At 33.2% G+C, this 16,697-nt stretch overlaps 2 protein-coding genes across 2 annotated transcripts; both read left to right on the forward strand.

The window, feature by feature from the left end:
* Positions 1 to 1,817: 1,817 nt before the first annotated feature.
* LOC111388378 (ferruginol synthase-like) lies at positions 1,818 to 3,743 on the forward strand. Its single transcript, XM_023013060.1, has 2 exons — positions 1,818 to 2,733; positions 2,887 to 3,743. The coding sequence occupies exons 1-2, from the start codon at positions 1,846 to 1,848 to the stop codon at positions 3,487 to 3,489; spliced, it is 1,491 nt and encodes a 496-aa protein (XP_022868828.1). The 5' UTR covers positions 1,818 to 1,845; the 3' UTR covers positions 3,490 to 3,743.
* An 8,005-nt stretch (positions 3,744 to 11,748) lies between these two features.
* Positions 11,749 to 14,007, forward strand: LOC111388357 (VQ motif-containing protein 20-like). The gene is made up of 2 exons (XM_023013037.1): positions 11,749 to 12,150; positions 13,963 to 14,007. The coding sequence occupies exons 1-2, from the start codon at positions 11,749 to 11,751 to the stop codon at positions 14,005 to 14,007; spliced, it is 447 nt and encodes a 148-aa protein (XP_022868805.1).
* The last annotated feature ends 2,690 nt before the right edge of the window (positions 14,008 to 16,697 follow it).

Raw genomic sequence — 16,697 nt, forward strand, 5'->3', positions numbered from 1 at the left:
TCTGACCATTTCTCGTTGAATAAGTTTAGTATTTCCAAACTAGTTAAGTCTGACTATTTCTCGTTGAATAAGTTTAGCATTTCAAAAATATGGGTAACGGTCTGTTTATCCAGCTTGACTTTTCCTTAAATAATGAATTGAAAATGTTCCATTAGAAAGACTCCTCACAATCAAATTCAATCATCTCGTTATTTATTTATTATTTTTTTTTTGGGAAAAGACTCAATTTTCAAAACTGTGGATGAATACCAGCTTGGACAGAAAAATATGTGATTGATGTGCAAAGTCGGGTTATCATTATCTTCGACACTAAGGTTAGCTTGCTAATATTAGACTTTAGTGAGAATCATCACGCTACAACGTCAAATACCTGACATAATAAGTGTGCTTTGATGCGGTGTTATCTTGAAGTTATTGAATTTTCAAACATGTTGATGAATTCCGACTTCAAGAGCAAGAAGTAAATGATATAAATGTTGAATTTCCAATCTTGTGGATGAATTCCAACTTGCAGAGAGAAAAGAAAACAATTGATCATTATTAAATTTTATTTTGTGATATAAAATATTGAGTTTCCAACCTTGCACGTAGGAAGAATAAAGAAAAAGAAATGAGCTTTTACGTTATGTTACTATATAGTTATTGGACTTTCAAACTTGGACAAATTCCAACTTCAAGAGCGAAAAATAAGTGTATTTGTACAAATATTTTGTCAGCATACTTTGAAATGAGGAAAAAAATATTGTCGAACTTGTATATTTGTTATTTTTTTGGCCCACTTAAAAATATTAGGGGCAAATAAATCTTTATATGACCTTCTAATGGAATTTTTCAATGAAAATCTTCATCATGGATAATATATACCAAGTAAGAAATGATATGAATAAGAAATAGAAGAAAATAAATATAATATTGTTCAAAAATTAGCCGTTGTTTGATGTAACTAAAAATCATATTTTTAGTGACTTTTGATAAGAATTGATGAAATATGTAGTTAAATGTTGTGAATATTAGAAAATGTGGTTAAAATTAATTTTGACGTTAACTTAACAAGATTTTAAGCTAAAGCAAACATGAACTTATAACTTCCATTACAATTAAAATATGGTGCAATATGTAAAAATTGTGGAGTAAATAAAGTTACCCTTGTGTAGGCCTAGGCAAAAAAAATCGAAAAACCGATCAAACCAATTAAATCAAAGTCGGTTTGACACAAACAATTGTTTAAACAAAATCATGGTGGATTGATTCAATCATAGTTTGAAGCCTCAAATTACTGGTTAATCGAACTAACACAATCCACTTACATGTTTACCTCTTTTTTTAGAAAAATGAAAATTAAAGATCAGCCCTACTCTCATAACTATATCTCGATTCCCTCAAATTTATGATATTGTCGGTAAGCAATAGCATTGGAAATTTCATTTCTCGAGCTCATTATTTTATACTTAACATTTTTTCAATACTTAGGCAATCATGTCACATAATACATAGAAAAGCAACAAAATTTTTAAGTCTTCTATTGATCCGTCTCTATTAACTTGATTTTATTTGTTAACCAATAGTTATTGTAATATAAAGTTATTTAGTTATTTTAGTTATTGTAATCTAAGTGGGCCTAAAATTCGGATTTTTTTTTTTTTTTAAACCAACTAATCGAAGTTTGGTTTGGTTTAAGAGATAGAATGGGTTGGTTTGAGTTGAAATTCATCCAAACCAACTAATTTGGTTTTGGTTTGAGATTGAAGTCAAGATAGACTCAAACGAAACTGCACCCAGGCACAATTTACGGTTATAAATAGAGCTTGAGTGCCATACAAAGAACAGCAAAGGAAAGTTTTTTCAATGGATTTTCTAACACTTCTGCTGGTAGTATTATCTTTTGTATTGTGGCATGTCATAAGATTAAATCTAAGGCCACGGAGATCCGGCAAGTTACCACCGGGGCCTTACCCTTTTCCGATAATTGGTAACATTCTTCAACTTGGCCAAAGCCCCCATCAATCACTAGCCAAACTCTCCAAAATTTATGGTCCTCTTATGTATCTAAAGCTAGGGAGCAGAAATACAATCGTCGTCTCATCACCGGATATTGCCAAACAAATACTACAAAAACACGACCATATCTTTTCTTCTCGATCAATTCCAGCTGCCGTAAGAGCAAATGATCATTTCAAAAAGTCTGTGGCTTATTTGCCCGTGGATAGCCAATGGCGAAATATACGGAAAATTTGTAAAGAACAAATGTTCTCGTCACATAGACTGGATGCAAGCCAGGGTCTTCGCCAAGAAAAATTGAAGAAATTGTGTGACTATGTGCATGATTGTTGTAGTAATGGGCAAATAGTTGATATTGGTGATGCTGCGTTTACCACATCGCTTAATCTCATGTCAGTTACTCTTTGCTCCATTGATTTTGCTGAATTTAATTCCAGTTCTTCCCAAGGAACAAAAGAAGTTGTACGGAGTTTGATGGAAGTTGTAGTCGTTCCTAATCTTGCAGACTTCTTCCCAGTTCTTGAACCCATTGATCCTCAAGGTATTAAGCGTACATTCGGGAGACACATCAGCAAAATATTTGCAATATTTGATGATTTGATCGATAAACGGGTGAAGTCAAGAAGTGAGTCACCTGATCATCCAGTGAGAAACGATGTGCTAGAAGCCATCCTCGATTACATGGAAAAAAAAAAATCCGAAATGACCTTGGATGTTCTAAAGCATTTACTACTGGTGAGTACTCGATATATTTCCTTAGTGTAAGAATTTGTCAACAGAACCACTCTAGTTACTCATCATGCTACCAATTAACTTTGGGAACCTCTTCCTTTCGTACAAAATGATAAAGAGATACGGAAAAGATCACTAATTTCTAGAATATACTAGGATTTATTTGTTGCAGGAACAGATACTACTTCGAGCACTGTGGAATGGGCAATGGCAGAATTAATACGCAATCCTGAGAAAATGTCGAAAGCTAAAAATGAGCTTATGACTGTTGTTGGAGAAAAGAAACAAGTTGACGAAAGGGACATTCCAAGACTTCCATATCTGCAGTCAGTGATCAAAGAAATCTTTAGGTATCATCCTGCTAGCCCTTTTTTAATACCTCGCAAGGCTGAAGTTGATACAGAAATCAGTGGTTATACAATTCCTAAAGATGCAGAAATACTTGTTAATATGTGGGCAATCGGTAGAGATTCAAGCTATTGGTTGAATCCAGACTCATTCGAGCCTGAACGATTTTTAGATCGTGAAATAGACTTCAAAGGCCAAGATTTTGTGCTCATTCCCTTCGGTTCAGGAAGGAGGATATGTCCTGGAATGCCTTTGGCTGACAGAACGGTGCATATCATGTTAGCAACTTTGATTCATAACTTCGACTGGAAACCCGAAAATGGAATGCCCGAACAAGTTGACATAAGTGACAAGTTTGCCATTACACTACACAAGGCGGTGCCTCTCAAGGCTTTCCCAATCAAACTGTGAAGCCTCAAAATTTGTCTCACCTCGCACACACTATTCCACGTTGAATAAGTTTGTTTAGCAACAAACATTCTTGAATAATGTATGAATTTCTTCGCTGAATATTTTTAGTACTTTCTGGTATTGAACTTGTTTTAGAAGGGGCAGCAAATTTGTAGTGATGTAAAATTTGTTTGAAAAAAAGAAGCATCAGTAAACCTCGTTAGCTTGTTGTACTCATCATGATTATCTGTGCATGAAGATATGTTTTTGCTCCACTTAATGCCTTAGAGCATTTGCAATAGACTCTTTAAACATAATATCCTCTATATTTTAAAGATTCAGCTCTTAACATTAAATTCCAATCAAGTCTTTAAATTAACATTTTAAAATAGAGGATGAGTTTTACTCTCCAAATTTTGAGAATCAAAATCATTCTCTGTAATTAAATGTATTCATAATATTTCAATTTTCAATGTAGGAAAATAACATAATAATTTGGAGAGAAGTTAATGAAAAAAAGGGTAGGAAAAATATTTTTTGGGAGTAGTAAAGTAAATGTTACACATAAAGAGCCTATTGGAATATTTTAAAAAAAATTTATGTACAATGAAACGATATGCACTACTATTATTGGCATATCCAATAAATAAGCAATCTATCGTTTAGGGATCAATTTTCACTTGTTTAGATTTAGGTATTTCAACCTCAGCCGAACACCCCCCCCACACTGTCTAGTGTTTAACGCAGGAAAGAGGTTGGCTTTTCCATAATTCATTCATTTTTTAAGGAGTATCTTGATAAGAATACTATTTGCAGATAAAATAGCTTCCTCCCACAAGTTCTAAAATAGACCGGAACTTAACAACATTGGATTCATTATTTCTTAAGAGTTCGAATTTTGCGTTCAAAAACCCCATTCGATTAAGGTGAGTAAGATGCCATTGTTTGATGATTCTGAACAAAATACTTCAAACAGTGCCCCGTATTCGCCTCCTCTATTATTATGAATATTCTTTATTCGTTTACCAAATTGATTCTCAACTTTCGCCTTATAACATTTTAAGGCATCTAAAGCTTCGTCTTTACTGCATAGTAAAAAGATATAACAATACATTGTACAATCATCAATGAAACTAACGAAGTATTTCTTACGTGAATAGTTGGTCTCCATCGAATTCTTTGTCCTTCAACTTTAGAGCTTGCAGAAACAACTGAATAGTTGTTCTCCATCCAAGATCGAGGATGTAACAAAGTCTTTCCATTGTCCTTCAACTTTAAAGCTTGCAGAATTTCCCATGAAGAGTTGTTCTCTATCCAATTCTTCGTAGTTAGAGAACATTGTCTTATCTGCACACACGTGATGGGTACTACCAATATCAACCCACCACTCCCATGAATTCCAATGTTGTTACATTCAAAAAACAACTGCAGACATATTCATTTCTTGTATCCTTTCAGACAGGGTGTCTCTTTTAACCACATTTGCATGTGCCTTTTTTTTAGGCTTTCGACATTCGTTTGAACGATGTTCGACTTTTTCACAATTGTAAAAGTTGCATTTAAACTTCTTAGCTTTCTTGGAGTTATCATCGAAGATCTTGCACTTCTTGTTGACAAACTTCAAACCAATTTCAATAAAGTTTACTCCAAATTGGACAATAGACTTTCTTTCGATTTTTCTATTGTCTTCTTTAATCCTCAAACAGACCATCAGTTCATCCAAGTTCATCCCTTGCATTTGTGCTTGAGACAGTCCTTAAAATATCTCCACAACGGTGGGAGTTTCTTAATGATGGTTGCAACTTGGAAGGATTTATTCAATTTAATCTTTTTCGCATGTATGTCATGAAGTTGAACTTGAAGTTCTTGTAATTGACTTATTACAGTCTTGGAGTCTACCATTTTGTAGTCCAAAAATTTGTCAACTATGAACTTTTTTGTTTTGTCATCCTCGATCTTGTACTTTTTCTCCAATAAATCCAGTAAATTCTTAGCCGAGTCCTTCGAAATATACACTCCATAAAGTGTATTGTCCAATCCATTTAAGATATAGTTTTTGCATAGGAAATTTGAGTGCTTCTATGCATCCAAAGTAATAACTGATTGATGATTATTTTCTCCTTCTTATACTGTAGGAGCAGTCTCTTTTAGAAACTTCGCCAAGTTTAACGTAGTAAGAAAAAAAAACTTTTTTTTGCCATCTTTTGAAGTCGATGCTTCCAAACTTTTTTTATTTTTCCCCATGTGGATTACAGTATTTTAAAGTGGTATAGCTAAAGGAGAAACCACTTTATTAGTACATCGGTTGTTTGACTCGAAGTAGTCTCAATGGCATTTATTTCTGTTACGTAAATAGAAGTTTAACACAGAAAAAATGAGAAGGAAATAGCACATAAAGCCTATTTCAGAGATGAAGATAACAAGTTCGTAACCACAAAACAACCTCAAATATTGTCTTAAGATTGTTGAGTAGTTGGTAGTGAAAGGGTTGTTTGTAATGAACAAACCAAGTAACAAAATTTAATTTGCAGGAGTGTAATTAAACACAACAAAATTTGGAAAAAGAATTTATGATATATAAACCATAAAAGAAACCACGAAGTAAAGAAGAAAGATATCCGAGGCAAGCGATAATCACTTTTTCCTTAAGAAAATATTACCCTACAACTGTGCTAACGATTTATAGCACTTGTCTTCCAAAATACAATGGACAAAACTTGTGATAAAAGCACTTCAAACCACAAGCAATAGAGAACTCAAATAGAATTTCTCTTCTCTACAATGGGCAAAACTTGTGATAAAAGCACTTCAAACCACAAGCAATAGAGAACTCAAATAGAATTTCTCTTCTCTACTGGAGAATATGGTTGACTAATTATGGAGATGTTTTGCAAGAGTTTTGATATGGGATGCATAATGGACATCTAAAAACTCCTATTTATAGAGGATGAGAGATCATGATTGAAGAGACACACCTCAAACTCTACAACCTTACGAAGGGAAGCATTCCTTACTGTCGCTAACCTATCGCTGGCTTCACGCTAGGGCGCCAGTGTTAAATTTTAACAAATTCTTTTCGCCCTCCTGTCGCTCGAGTGATAGTTCCATCACTTGAGTGCTAAGCGAGCAATAGATTGAAGCAATTTTTCCCGGCTAGTTTTTTCTCTTTTTCTTCCAATTTTTTTGATTCATTCAAAATTGGTTTTGAAATTCTAAATATACCACGAGGATCGAGTAGAACAACTTAATCTATTTATCTATTTATATTTGTAATTTGACTATGAGATGAATTCCGAATATTTGGTCGAAGATGACACAAAAGTCACTTTTCCACAATTCTTGGTTTTAATACTTAACCATTTTTTCTTAATTTTAAACCAATTACCAAAAAAGGTAATATTAGCTAGTTGTACTTTGCAGTTAGGGTGCGTTTGATTATAAGCAGGAAAATTGCATGGAAATAAAATATTTCTTAGGCAATTAAATTGCCTAGAAATTATTTCCATGAAAATTGTCAATTAAATGCGTTTGATTAACTTAATTTTCTATCTAAAAAATATTGTACTTTTCCATCTTTTGGTATTTAATAGTCATTATTTTCCATGAAAATTGTTATTTTTTCCAACTTTTATTGTTTGATAGCCACAATTTTTCATGGAAATTGTCACCTTTTCCATGGAAATTGTCACTTTTTCCATGAAAATTATTCAATCAATTTTTCAGGACTTTCTTCTGTCACAAAAGCCTATTTAGTGGAGTTAACTAGTGTCATCTTTTTTTCTTTTTTTTTAAATTTTTTTTTTATTTTTTATTGTGATCTGAATGTCAACGATTTAATTAATTATAGGAACCTTAATAATTGCATATATTAACTCTATGCAAACTATTGTGTCGCCCTTAGTGAACTTTTAAAGTGTGTGTGTTGACACACTCGTATACTTAATTTCATGTATCACAAGTGAGTCTAGAATTACTCGAATATTAAAAATGCTAGTTAAAAAAGATGTCACAATTATTGCGACGTATAAAATTTCTTCGACGCGCAGGTAAGGGATACAGTTATTTTACTACTTCGACGTCCATAAAATTGAATAAAAAGTTAAATTACATGTGCAGCATCTAACTATCAAACCAACATCCTTTTTTCTTCTTCTACTTCAATTCCAATTTGAAACCTGTTGTCTTTATTGTGAACTTCATTTTTGACCATGGGAGGAGGAGGAGGGGGAGGTGGTGGATCGGTGGATCTCTTCTTGGGAGACTTGTTATGAGTACACCAATCACACTGAAATTCAGCGAATTGTGGGCATTTGCTATGGTGAAAAGGATCAAACCCACCACCAAAAGCACAACAAATACGTATTCATGAATCATGAGGTGGATATTTCCGTGTCAAACCAGGAATGAGGGCTCCCATTACCATCACCAGCCCTATATACAATCACAACAAATTATTAACTAGGATATCATTGAAGTGATTAACAAAAGAAAATATTACAATTAATCAACGAAGTGAAATTCCTCACCCAGAATTCATCAACATGCAAACAGAATTACCAAAGCCTCCATTCCAGCCCACTTCACCTCAGGAAGTCGACCGCAAGAAAGAAATCATTTCAGCTAATAACTCCTGTAGGAAAATTGAGATCAGATGAATAAATAAAATAGCAGAAGGCTTAAAAATCGACATTGAGAAATTATCCATGAAATGGAAAATAATTTGGAACTGTCCATGCATATGAACTGTCCCAATCTGTTCGTTCATAATCGAAATTGCTGATGACCCATACGTGCAAAAGCTTCGTCGTGATGAGGCGGTGGTATGGGAGGTGGTCCGCGAATTAGGGTTTCAATATCCCGATTTCGTTGTAGACGAAATTTGCCGTGGATTTGAATTAACTAAAACAAAGAAATCGAGAAATGCCAACATTATGAATTGATTGGCAGAGAATCGAGAAAGCCCGAAAAAACAAATCAATGGGTTTTGTGAAGCAGAGAATCCAATGGGAAAGGAAAGGTTTATGAGAGGGAAAGAGGTTTACCATGAATGAGTGGGTTGAATTATGGTAGTTATCAATTGCCTGGAAAATAAAATCCCCTTTCCCCAAAGAAAATATTTTCCTTGATTTCAAGGAAAATGTGGCCATGTGACCAAAAGTGAGAAAACATTTTTCATGAGAAAACATTTTTCATGAAAAAAAATATCAATCAAACAGCACAAAAGTAGGAATTTAGATGGAAAATAATGACAATCAAACACACCCTTAGAGATATTGTGTAATTCCACTTAATGCCTCCCTGGGTCCTTAAGTTGTAACCCTAGGCCAACAATACTCGGTACACCAGATGTTTGTGAATGAAAATTTGTGGCCGATACTGGAGCTGAACACTTGAGCTGTGATAGACGTTAAATTTTAGTGCATTAGGAGAGCCTTAGTTATTGGGAAGAAATGAGAAATTACATGATGTTTTGGAACTTTGAGGAAAAACTCGTGCGAGGATCCAATCCGCCACATCAAAATAACACAGAAATAGAAATAAAATATCTTCATGAAATGCAGCAATAACCTAGATTCAACAATGCAGGATCAGTTTAGGTTCATTATGTTAGGAGCACATATTTTGACAGAAAGAAGACAGCAAAATTATTTCGACAAAAATATGAGTAATACGTTGGAAATGAAAAGAACATCCAAGAAGTGAACCTAATTTCTCGAGGCTGCACGATTGGCACTAGTCCCCTGTCACTTGTCAATTACTTAGGCAGCTTCCTTGTTTGCAAATTGCCTGCTTCAGCCAGCATTTCTCCATTAATCTCACTAGCTTTACCATTTCTACTTGCAAAATTATCCTCTAGGGCTGAGCAAGAAAAATCTCCTACTTCAGCAGTTCCCTGACAGTTTCATTCTCCAGCAAGTTTTCATCTGCAACCGTTTGGGTACTATTGATGAGTTTTCGGTGAATGATCGAATCTGTTTTACTTGTTCCATTGTCAATATTTTTGCCCACTGGTGAAATGTCTTCGTTTACCATCAGTACACAAGGAGGAATAAACACTAATCTTTGATCTTGTCCATTAGAAAAAGTAGCAAAATTGGCATCTTTGATAGATTGATTTTGTCTGCCTTTGCAGCCAACTATATAAGGTAATATAAGAGGTTTCCGGCCACATAAACTTATAAGCTTTTGTGCCTGGACGTGATTCAAAATATTACCTCATTAGACTGAAAATGTTATGAAGTGTATATTGTCATAACTGTGCATGAATTGTTAAGCCATGGGCAGTTTCCAGCTTCAAGCTTAAAACCATAGCTGCTTTCTCAACTATAAGCATGTCAACAACAAAATTACTTTGACAACATAACATCAAAAGATAAACCATGGTGAAAAAAAAAAAAAAAAAAAACCATGGAGAAGACCAATTCACTCTGAAATAGTAAGAAGAAAATCACGACTTGCCTTGTTGCTGTGCCCAAGCTGAAGGAGTAGAAAAAAGGAGACGTGCCCCCGCATGATTCACAGACAATGGTGTCCATATATATGTTAATCCAACCCCTCCGAGCAAAATTCATGGAACTCACCACTATAATGAGCGAAGATTGAATATTTTAAGTGCAATAAAAATATGGCGCAACTCACTCCTCAAGATTAGTCGAGCGAAGTTCGGACACTTGAGTCACAATAATAATAATAATAATAATAATAATAATGCAGCTAACATGATTATTACCTTTAGAACACTGTTCTAAAAGGTGCTGCGATGCGTGGCGGAAACTATCTAGCAATCAACGACAATCGTTGACCGCTAATGCGCACCTAAGAGGGGTCATGTACACTTAAACGCGTATAATTATCATTTTTAAATTTTTTAATTATTATTATTAATATTTTAAAATTCTTCTAAGTTAAAACTTAAATGTTGATATCTTCACTTCGTCATTTCTAAATTCAAAATAGTCACTCGAAGCCTTAAACAAAGGAAATCTCCAAAAAAATCTTATTTATTTACGATTTAATATTTACATTTGAAACTTACATTTTTGTTAAAAACTTTGGGAAATAAATTTACTATAAATTTGTCTTAGATGTTTGGTAGGTATTACTTTTAATTATTAAACAATTTTTCGATTGATTAAAAATTAAAATAAGAAAATGCCTTTTTTAAATGTTTTTTTACGTCTGTGCCTAGCCTCTAGCTTGGCCTCCACACGTCGGAACACATTACGCTTTTTAGAACATATACACAAGTCCGTTTTACCCTAGAGGGAAACTTTGTTCCCATGTTTGTTGACATAAATATAAATGAATCAATTTTTTTATTTTTTTTTAATATGAAATGGTTAACATGGAACTATAATAAATAAAGTGAATGTGAAGGGAATGTGATATACATGTAAATGGAATTTATCCACTACTTAACAACTTATGAGTTTTAAAAGTTAGTTCAATATTTTTTGGAGTATGTTTTGATTACATTCACAGCACAAATATGCCTGTTTGGCTAAGCTTAAAAAAATTATTATTAAATTTTCTCCTAAATAAATAAGTCAAAAGCTAAAAAAGATTACAATCCCGGTACTCAATCTTACGCTCTTTCACACTTCTATTTCCAATCTTTATTTCAATCCAAAATTTCCATTAAAGTTATGCATTAAGATGAAAATACCCTCTAACTTGAACAAAAACAAGAAAAAATGGAATTACTGAGAACCCTTGGTCTTCTTTCCCATAAGACCTACACCAACCGCACCAGAAGGCATTATTTTCTTATTTTTGAATTTCTTTTTGGCTTTTTTCCTTTTTTATTTACCTAACGTAGATGTCAGTTTCGTTTTTTTATGCAAACTTACAGTCTTTTGGAACAGTTTCGATCAAGGAGGACGATAGATGTGAAAACGTGAAAGGTTGGAAATAGAGTTACCAAGGAACGAAAGTTAGAAATATAAGTGCTAAGTGGACAAAAATAGGGGATGATGTCTACAATTTTTCCGAGTAAATATTTTTTTTCAATTAAAATAAATAATATTTATTAGTTAAGCTCAAAATCAAGTCAAACTTGATTTTAAGTAAAATTTTAATTCCAAACAGGTAAATTTTTCTTTTCAACTAAAGATAATTACCAATTTTAAAGTGAAAGAATTCACGTCTGGGCTCATTTCTGCTTTTATCTTACCTTTTTTTTTTTACTACGTCAAAATAAGTAACTTATTTGTTATTTTGATTTTTTTTTCATGAAACATACATATCTTCTTATAAGTAACCCTTTCAAGGGTAGCAAACATGCATGATAGATTTAAAAAAATAAAAAATACAGAGAGAATCAACCCTATTACTCCATCGCCTTTGAAGATAAAAAATGAATGGCATTTTATCAAGAAATCACCTGTATCAAGATTGTCTTCGTCCATAGCTAATGGCGTGGCTGCCACCACGACCAAGCCTCAACCGCGACACCCAGTTATCATTTACGCTGATTCTCCCAAGATAATCCACACGAACCCTCGTGATTTCATGATATTGGTGCAAAAACTCACTGGACTCCCACGCTCGAAGGATGATGACGAGTCTTCTAAACAGAAATCCGAGACGAGTAGTCATCACGATGATGAAAATATTGAGAGCCCTGATAAAGATATCATGAATAATGAGAATGACAGCAGCAATACTATGGGGAATGGCCAGGTTTATTCTAATTGTTATGATCCTTTTAATATTTGTTTTAAAAGTTTACCCTGTTTCAATCAGAATTTTACACATTTCTTTCCCTCAAGTTCACCACATTTTAACTAATTGGATTCATTTCTGATGATACCATCTGTCTCATCTTCCCCATTGGATGTCACTCAGGAGATTCGAGAGTTTTGATTATTTCCAAATTCGAGATTAGAAGAATAATTAATTTCTCTAAGGAGATTCGAGAGTTTTGATGATTTGCAAATTCGAGTTTAAAAATAATTTTCATTGCTACGGTTTTGGGACAGTTCTCATGTACTAAATAAATTTCATTTTTCGTTTTTGTTCACATAGATATCTTTGGAGCTTGCATATATCATATGAATATTTTTAGCCCCCGTTTGATAGCCAATATTGAGGAAAAGCAATATTTTGAAAGGTGATTTTTTGAAAAATATGAGATTAAAAAGTTAAAAAAAATTTGGGTTTATGCCCAAAATATGTTATTAAGTGAATGTATGATTGAAAATGAGTACGATAATTAAAGAGTTTTCCATTGAAGGGGCGATTATTAATATGGTCCATAGGAATTCGCAACATGCTTTGACATGAATTTCGGGTCAAGAAACTTACTTGAAATGATGAATTTCAAGATCTTTTTGTGTGATTGTATCACCTTGCATTCTAAAGCTCCAAAATCTACATTTTCTTGTTCTCCAATGGTGCCAATCCAGATCACAATGGAAGGATATTATTATCCACAATCTAAGTGCCATTTTTTGTGAGATTTTATGTCAAAAATATGGTTCTAAGGACTTGTTAATTTTGGTGTTAATTTCCATACGAATTTTCACCATTTTTCTCATGTCTTGTATTTTTCCCTCTTTTCCATAACCTTTATATGGAAGTTTCAAGTGGTTACTTGGGAGTTATGTGTTTGAATTCTAAATTCAAATCTATGTGTTTGAATTCTAAATTCAAACCACTCCCTCCAACCCTTTTAAAATCCTGCAGGTCGGGTCACCTCACATGGGCGACCCATTATCCGTAATTTCCAACATCTCTTACTCACACATGATGGGGTTGATCCGAACCACAACTGATAATAGATGTCACACCTTAAATCCTTCTCAAGATCTATTTCACAAAGATTCATACGGCAAATAGATCGTGCGACCAACGAGTAATATTAGAGCTTACGGTACTATAAACCTGTTAGGGATATATAGTAGCTCTACTAGAGGAGGAACACCACATCTAGTTATGCCCAAACTCATTTTCCAACATTAATTCAAGTATTTTCGATCCCTCGAGTATTTGTGGAACATACTTGAACTCCGCATCATATTATTGTATTCACAATTGCATTCTATACCCCAAATGGTTAAACACAATTATCTGGCCGGTGAGTACAAACATAAATGTTGGTCAAAATAGTTTTCCTTTCCTACTTGAATCCTTCGATTTTAAATCAGCTGCTGTCCTAGACATGCCCCATCAAACCAAATCAATTATAGTCATTGGCAACATGTTAAAGTAGCAACACAGAAATAAAACCTCAAGAAACAGTCAAAAGTTATAAAGATATATATGAGGTTACGTAAACCTTAGGGTCTCATACAATGAGGAAGCAGGGATCCATTCACTCATTTACCCAATATTGGTCGTAAAAGCACACGCGGTATGAAACACGTGCTACGATGTTTTCTTCCTTTCTTAGAGTGTATGTCATATTCTTTGTAAACAAATAACATCGTACAGATCCTAGTTCAAGTATTCCTCGATACTTAACTTGAGTTCTCCTTATGTTCATTCTTCCAGGCATTCTCAAATCGAGAACTTGATCTAGCTACTAAACGGGTTTAATGGATAGAGAAGTTCATTTCGATTACTTGCTGTAATATCATCTTAATACCTTATCAAAGTGACTAGATCATGTAAACAAAATGAACACTATCAAGGCGACTAGATCATGTATACAACATGATCCCTGTGTCTCATCTCAGCACATCTTAAAATATCTGAGGCGATTGCTTGTGTGAGTAAGCCAATTTCAACCCGCTCGACATACTTTATATGTGCATACAAATCATTTATCTTGTAATCCCAATATTAGATTACACATGAACTTTAAATCGTTCATCCATGGGCACATAAAACTCAATCAAGAGTTTGTCTCATATTCTACGAAATTCTAGAGATTCCATATTATCAACAAATGTATCTCTAGACATCTTCAGAGTATGATGATTACATATCATCATTTACGTAGATATATCGCAAAGACATTTTTTTTTTGCTAATGTTTCTCACATAATTACCATTAATTGTTTGGTTCTATTTTAATACTTGAGATCTTAACATATAAGATAATTGCGTAACTATCATGGATATCATATTCTCAACTAGTATCATTAGATGCTCAATACATCTATACCAAACAATTTCTTTAACTGCCAAGATATACATAACAACATATGCTTCTTGCTACTCTATATAGCAAAAGCGCACAAGTCAAATAACTAATTGTGTTCGACTAACTCTCATTCTTAGTCAACAATTGTATATCTATTCCAATCATAAGTTATTCCTTTGACAACGAAATAGAATAACTGACAGCAGCACCCTTCAGGTATCACAATGCATTTTCTAAAGATAATATTGATACATACTGATTAGATCCGTGGCATGATCATTGTTAGGAAAAGTATATATCATAGTATACTTCTATCTCCTAACTCTTAATCGTACTAGATATGATTCTCTGGATATTTCTTTGTGCACTTATGAAGTCTTTGGACATTTGTGAAGACTTATATGGTCACAGTTGCAATTTCACATGAGCATTTATAGTATAAAACTCTTATAATATAGCAAGAACATACGAAAAGTATTCTTAGCACAAATCATACAATTTGATAAACCCATGTCTTTTGTTTCAAAAAATGACGACAGTCATTTCAAATTGGTCTCTATACACTTCTTATCATGCTTAGCCAATCCAATGTCACCAATATCAATATTAGTATTACAACCTACCATCAGACCTTTTATACAAATACAGTAATTTTCGTCCATACGACGAAATTCTTGTACGAGATTTAACCCTGTTAAAAACTCAAGTACGGTTGTCGAGATGATTATATTTGGCCATGCGTGTAACTGTAAAGTTACCACAATACAAAACAAAAGGCTTTAACATGTAATCTAAAAGTCGATTAATGTTGACATCTTTAATCATTTCTCAATTGAGAATAGAAATACAGTCTCTAGGTCGATTTGGTGTAGCTCTAAATTTAAACATACCATCACAGCTAGCATTGATGTATGGAAGCGAATCCCATTATTATGAAAAAATTTACCCAACTCAATATACTGATATTGAGTATAACCTTTTTTTAAAAATGAGTTTTATCTATCAGAGACTCACTAGTCTCCCACTTAACTTTCAAGAACCTGAATGTTTCGATAAATATAATGTCCGCATAGAATTTTCACCATATCCCAGATTATGTTGAAATTATATTCTCCATATATAGACTTCCATCACTTTTCTCGAAATTCCTCTTTTGATTTTTTGAACTAGCTCTTAGATCCAACTTGGAACCAAGAATCCTTGAAATTAGACAGTTCTTATATGGCTCCCACTTGGATAGATAAGTCCAATTCGGAAAGAGATTACTCTCACTTGAATTAGAAGTTTGAAACATCTCTAATATATTCAAAACTGATTTATCAATACATATAATATCAATTTCAACGATGTTCTCCAATCTTTTTCTCCCTTATTGGAAAAAATGTCAAATGTCATATCTTATGACTCGATATCCATCCAAAAATTTCACTTAAGTACATTTTTTGACTACATGTATGTCATTGAGACACCTCATGTTCTTAACATACTATTATCGAGAACATATATAGTCAATTAAGAGTCTATGATAACCCACATTAGATTATCTATTTCATTGCATATATCATTAATATCTCGTGATAGAGATTCATGACATCAGATAATTCTCAAAGTCTTCACTTCAACAATTTGATTTTCTACTTGACTTCAGAAAAATCTAAACAAGTACAATATCTTCAATTTAAGAAAATCAGAGGCATATATGAAATGCGTGAATCCATTTATAAATGTAATAAAAAGTAAAGTTCCATTTCTATCTCTTTTAATCACAGTCCGCAAAGAAATTTGGATGGATTTATTCTATGAAAATTTAGCTTTTACAGTTTTGAATAGTTTTCTCAACTCAAAACCTCAAACAATTGCATAAATATCCAGAATCATAATAAACATCATCACTGTGAGTACGAATAGAAATATCACGCAAAAGTTCGAGTAACAGACCACTCTTAGAAGAACAATAACTGAGATCAAATTTAGTGGAGTCTTTGATATTATCTTAATATCAAATAGGAGGTCCGTCTCTCCACTTTGAAATATTAAATTCCCATATCAATCATATAAACATCCACTCCATCTTTATTATTTGTATATATCTACTTTGTATCAAGTCAAAAACTCGACAATAGAATAATATACCTTTTGA

This window comes from Olea europaea, unplaced genomic scaffold, assembly GCF_002742605.1.
Source record: "Olea europaea var. sylvestris unplaced genomic scaffold, O_europaea_v1 scaffold489, whole genome shotgun sequence".
In the NCBI taxonomy this organism is placed as follows: domain Eukaryota; kingdom Viridiplantae; phylum Streptophyta; class Magnoliopsida; order Lamiales; family Oleaceae; genus Olea; species Olea europaea.

What these genes read in the sequence shown, in the direction of transcription:
- LOC111388378 (XM_023013060.1), top strand. Translation starts at nt 1,846, where the DNA reads ATGGATTTTCTAACACTTCTGCTGGTAGTATTATCTTTTGTATTGTGG. An exon ending in TTCTAAAGCATTTACTACTG is followed by an intron (nt 2,734 to 2,886) that starts GTGAGTACTCGA and finishes AGAATATACTAG; the next exon opens with GATTTATTTGTTGCAGGAAC.
- LOC111388357 (XM_023013037.1), top strand. Translation starts at nt 11,749, where the DNA reads ATGCATGATAGATTTAAAAAAATAAAAAATACAGAGAGAATCAACCCT. An exon ending in ATACTATGGGGAATGGCCAG is followed by an intron (nt 12,151 to 13,962) that starts GTTTATTCTAAT and finishes TCATTCTTCCAG; the next exon opens with GCATTCTCAAATCGAGAACT.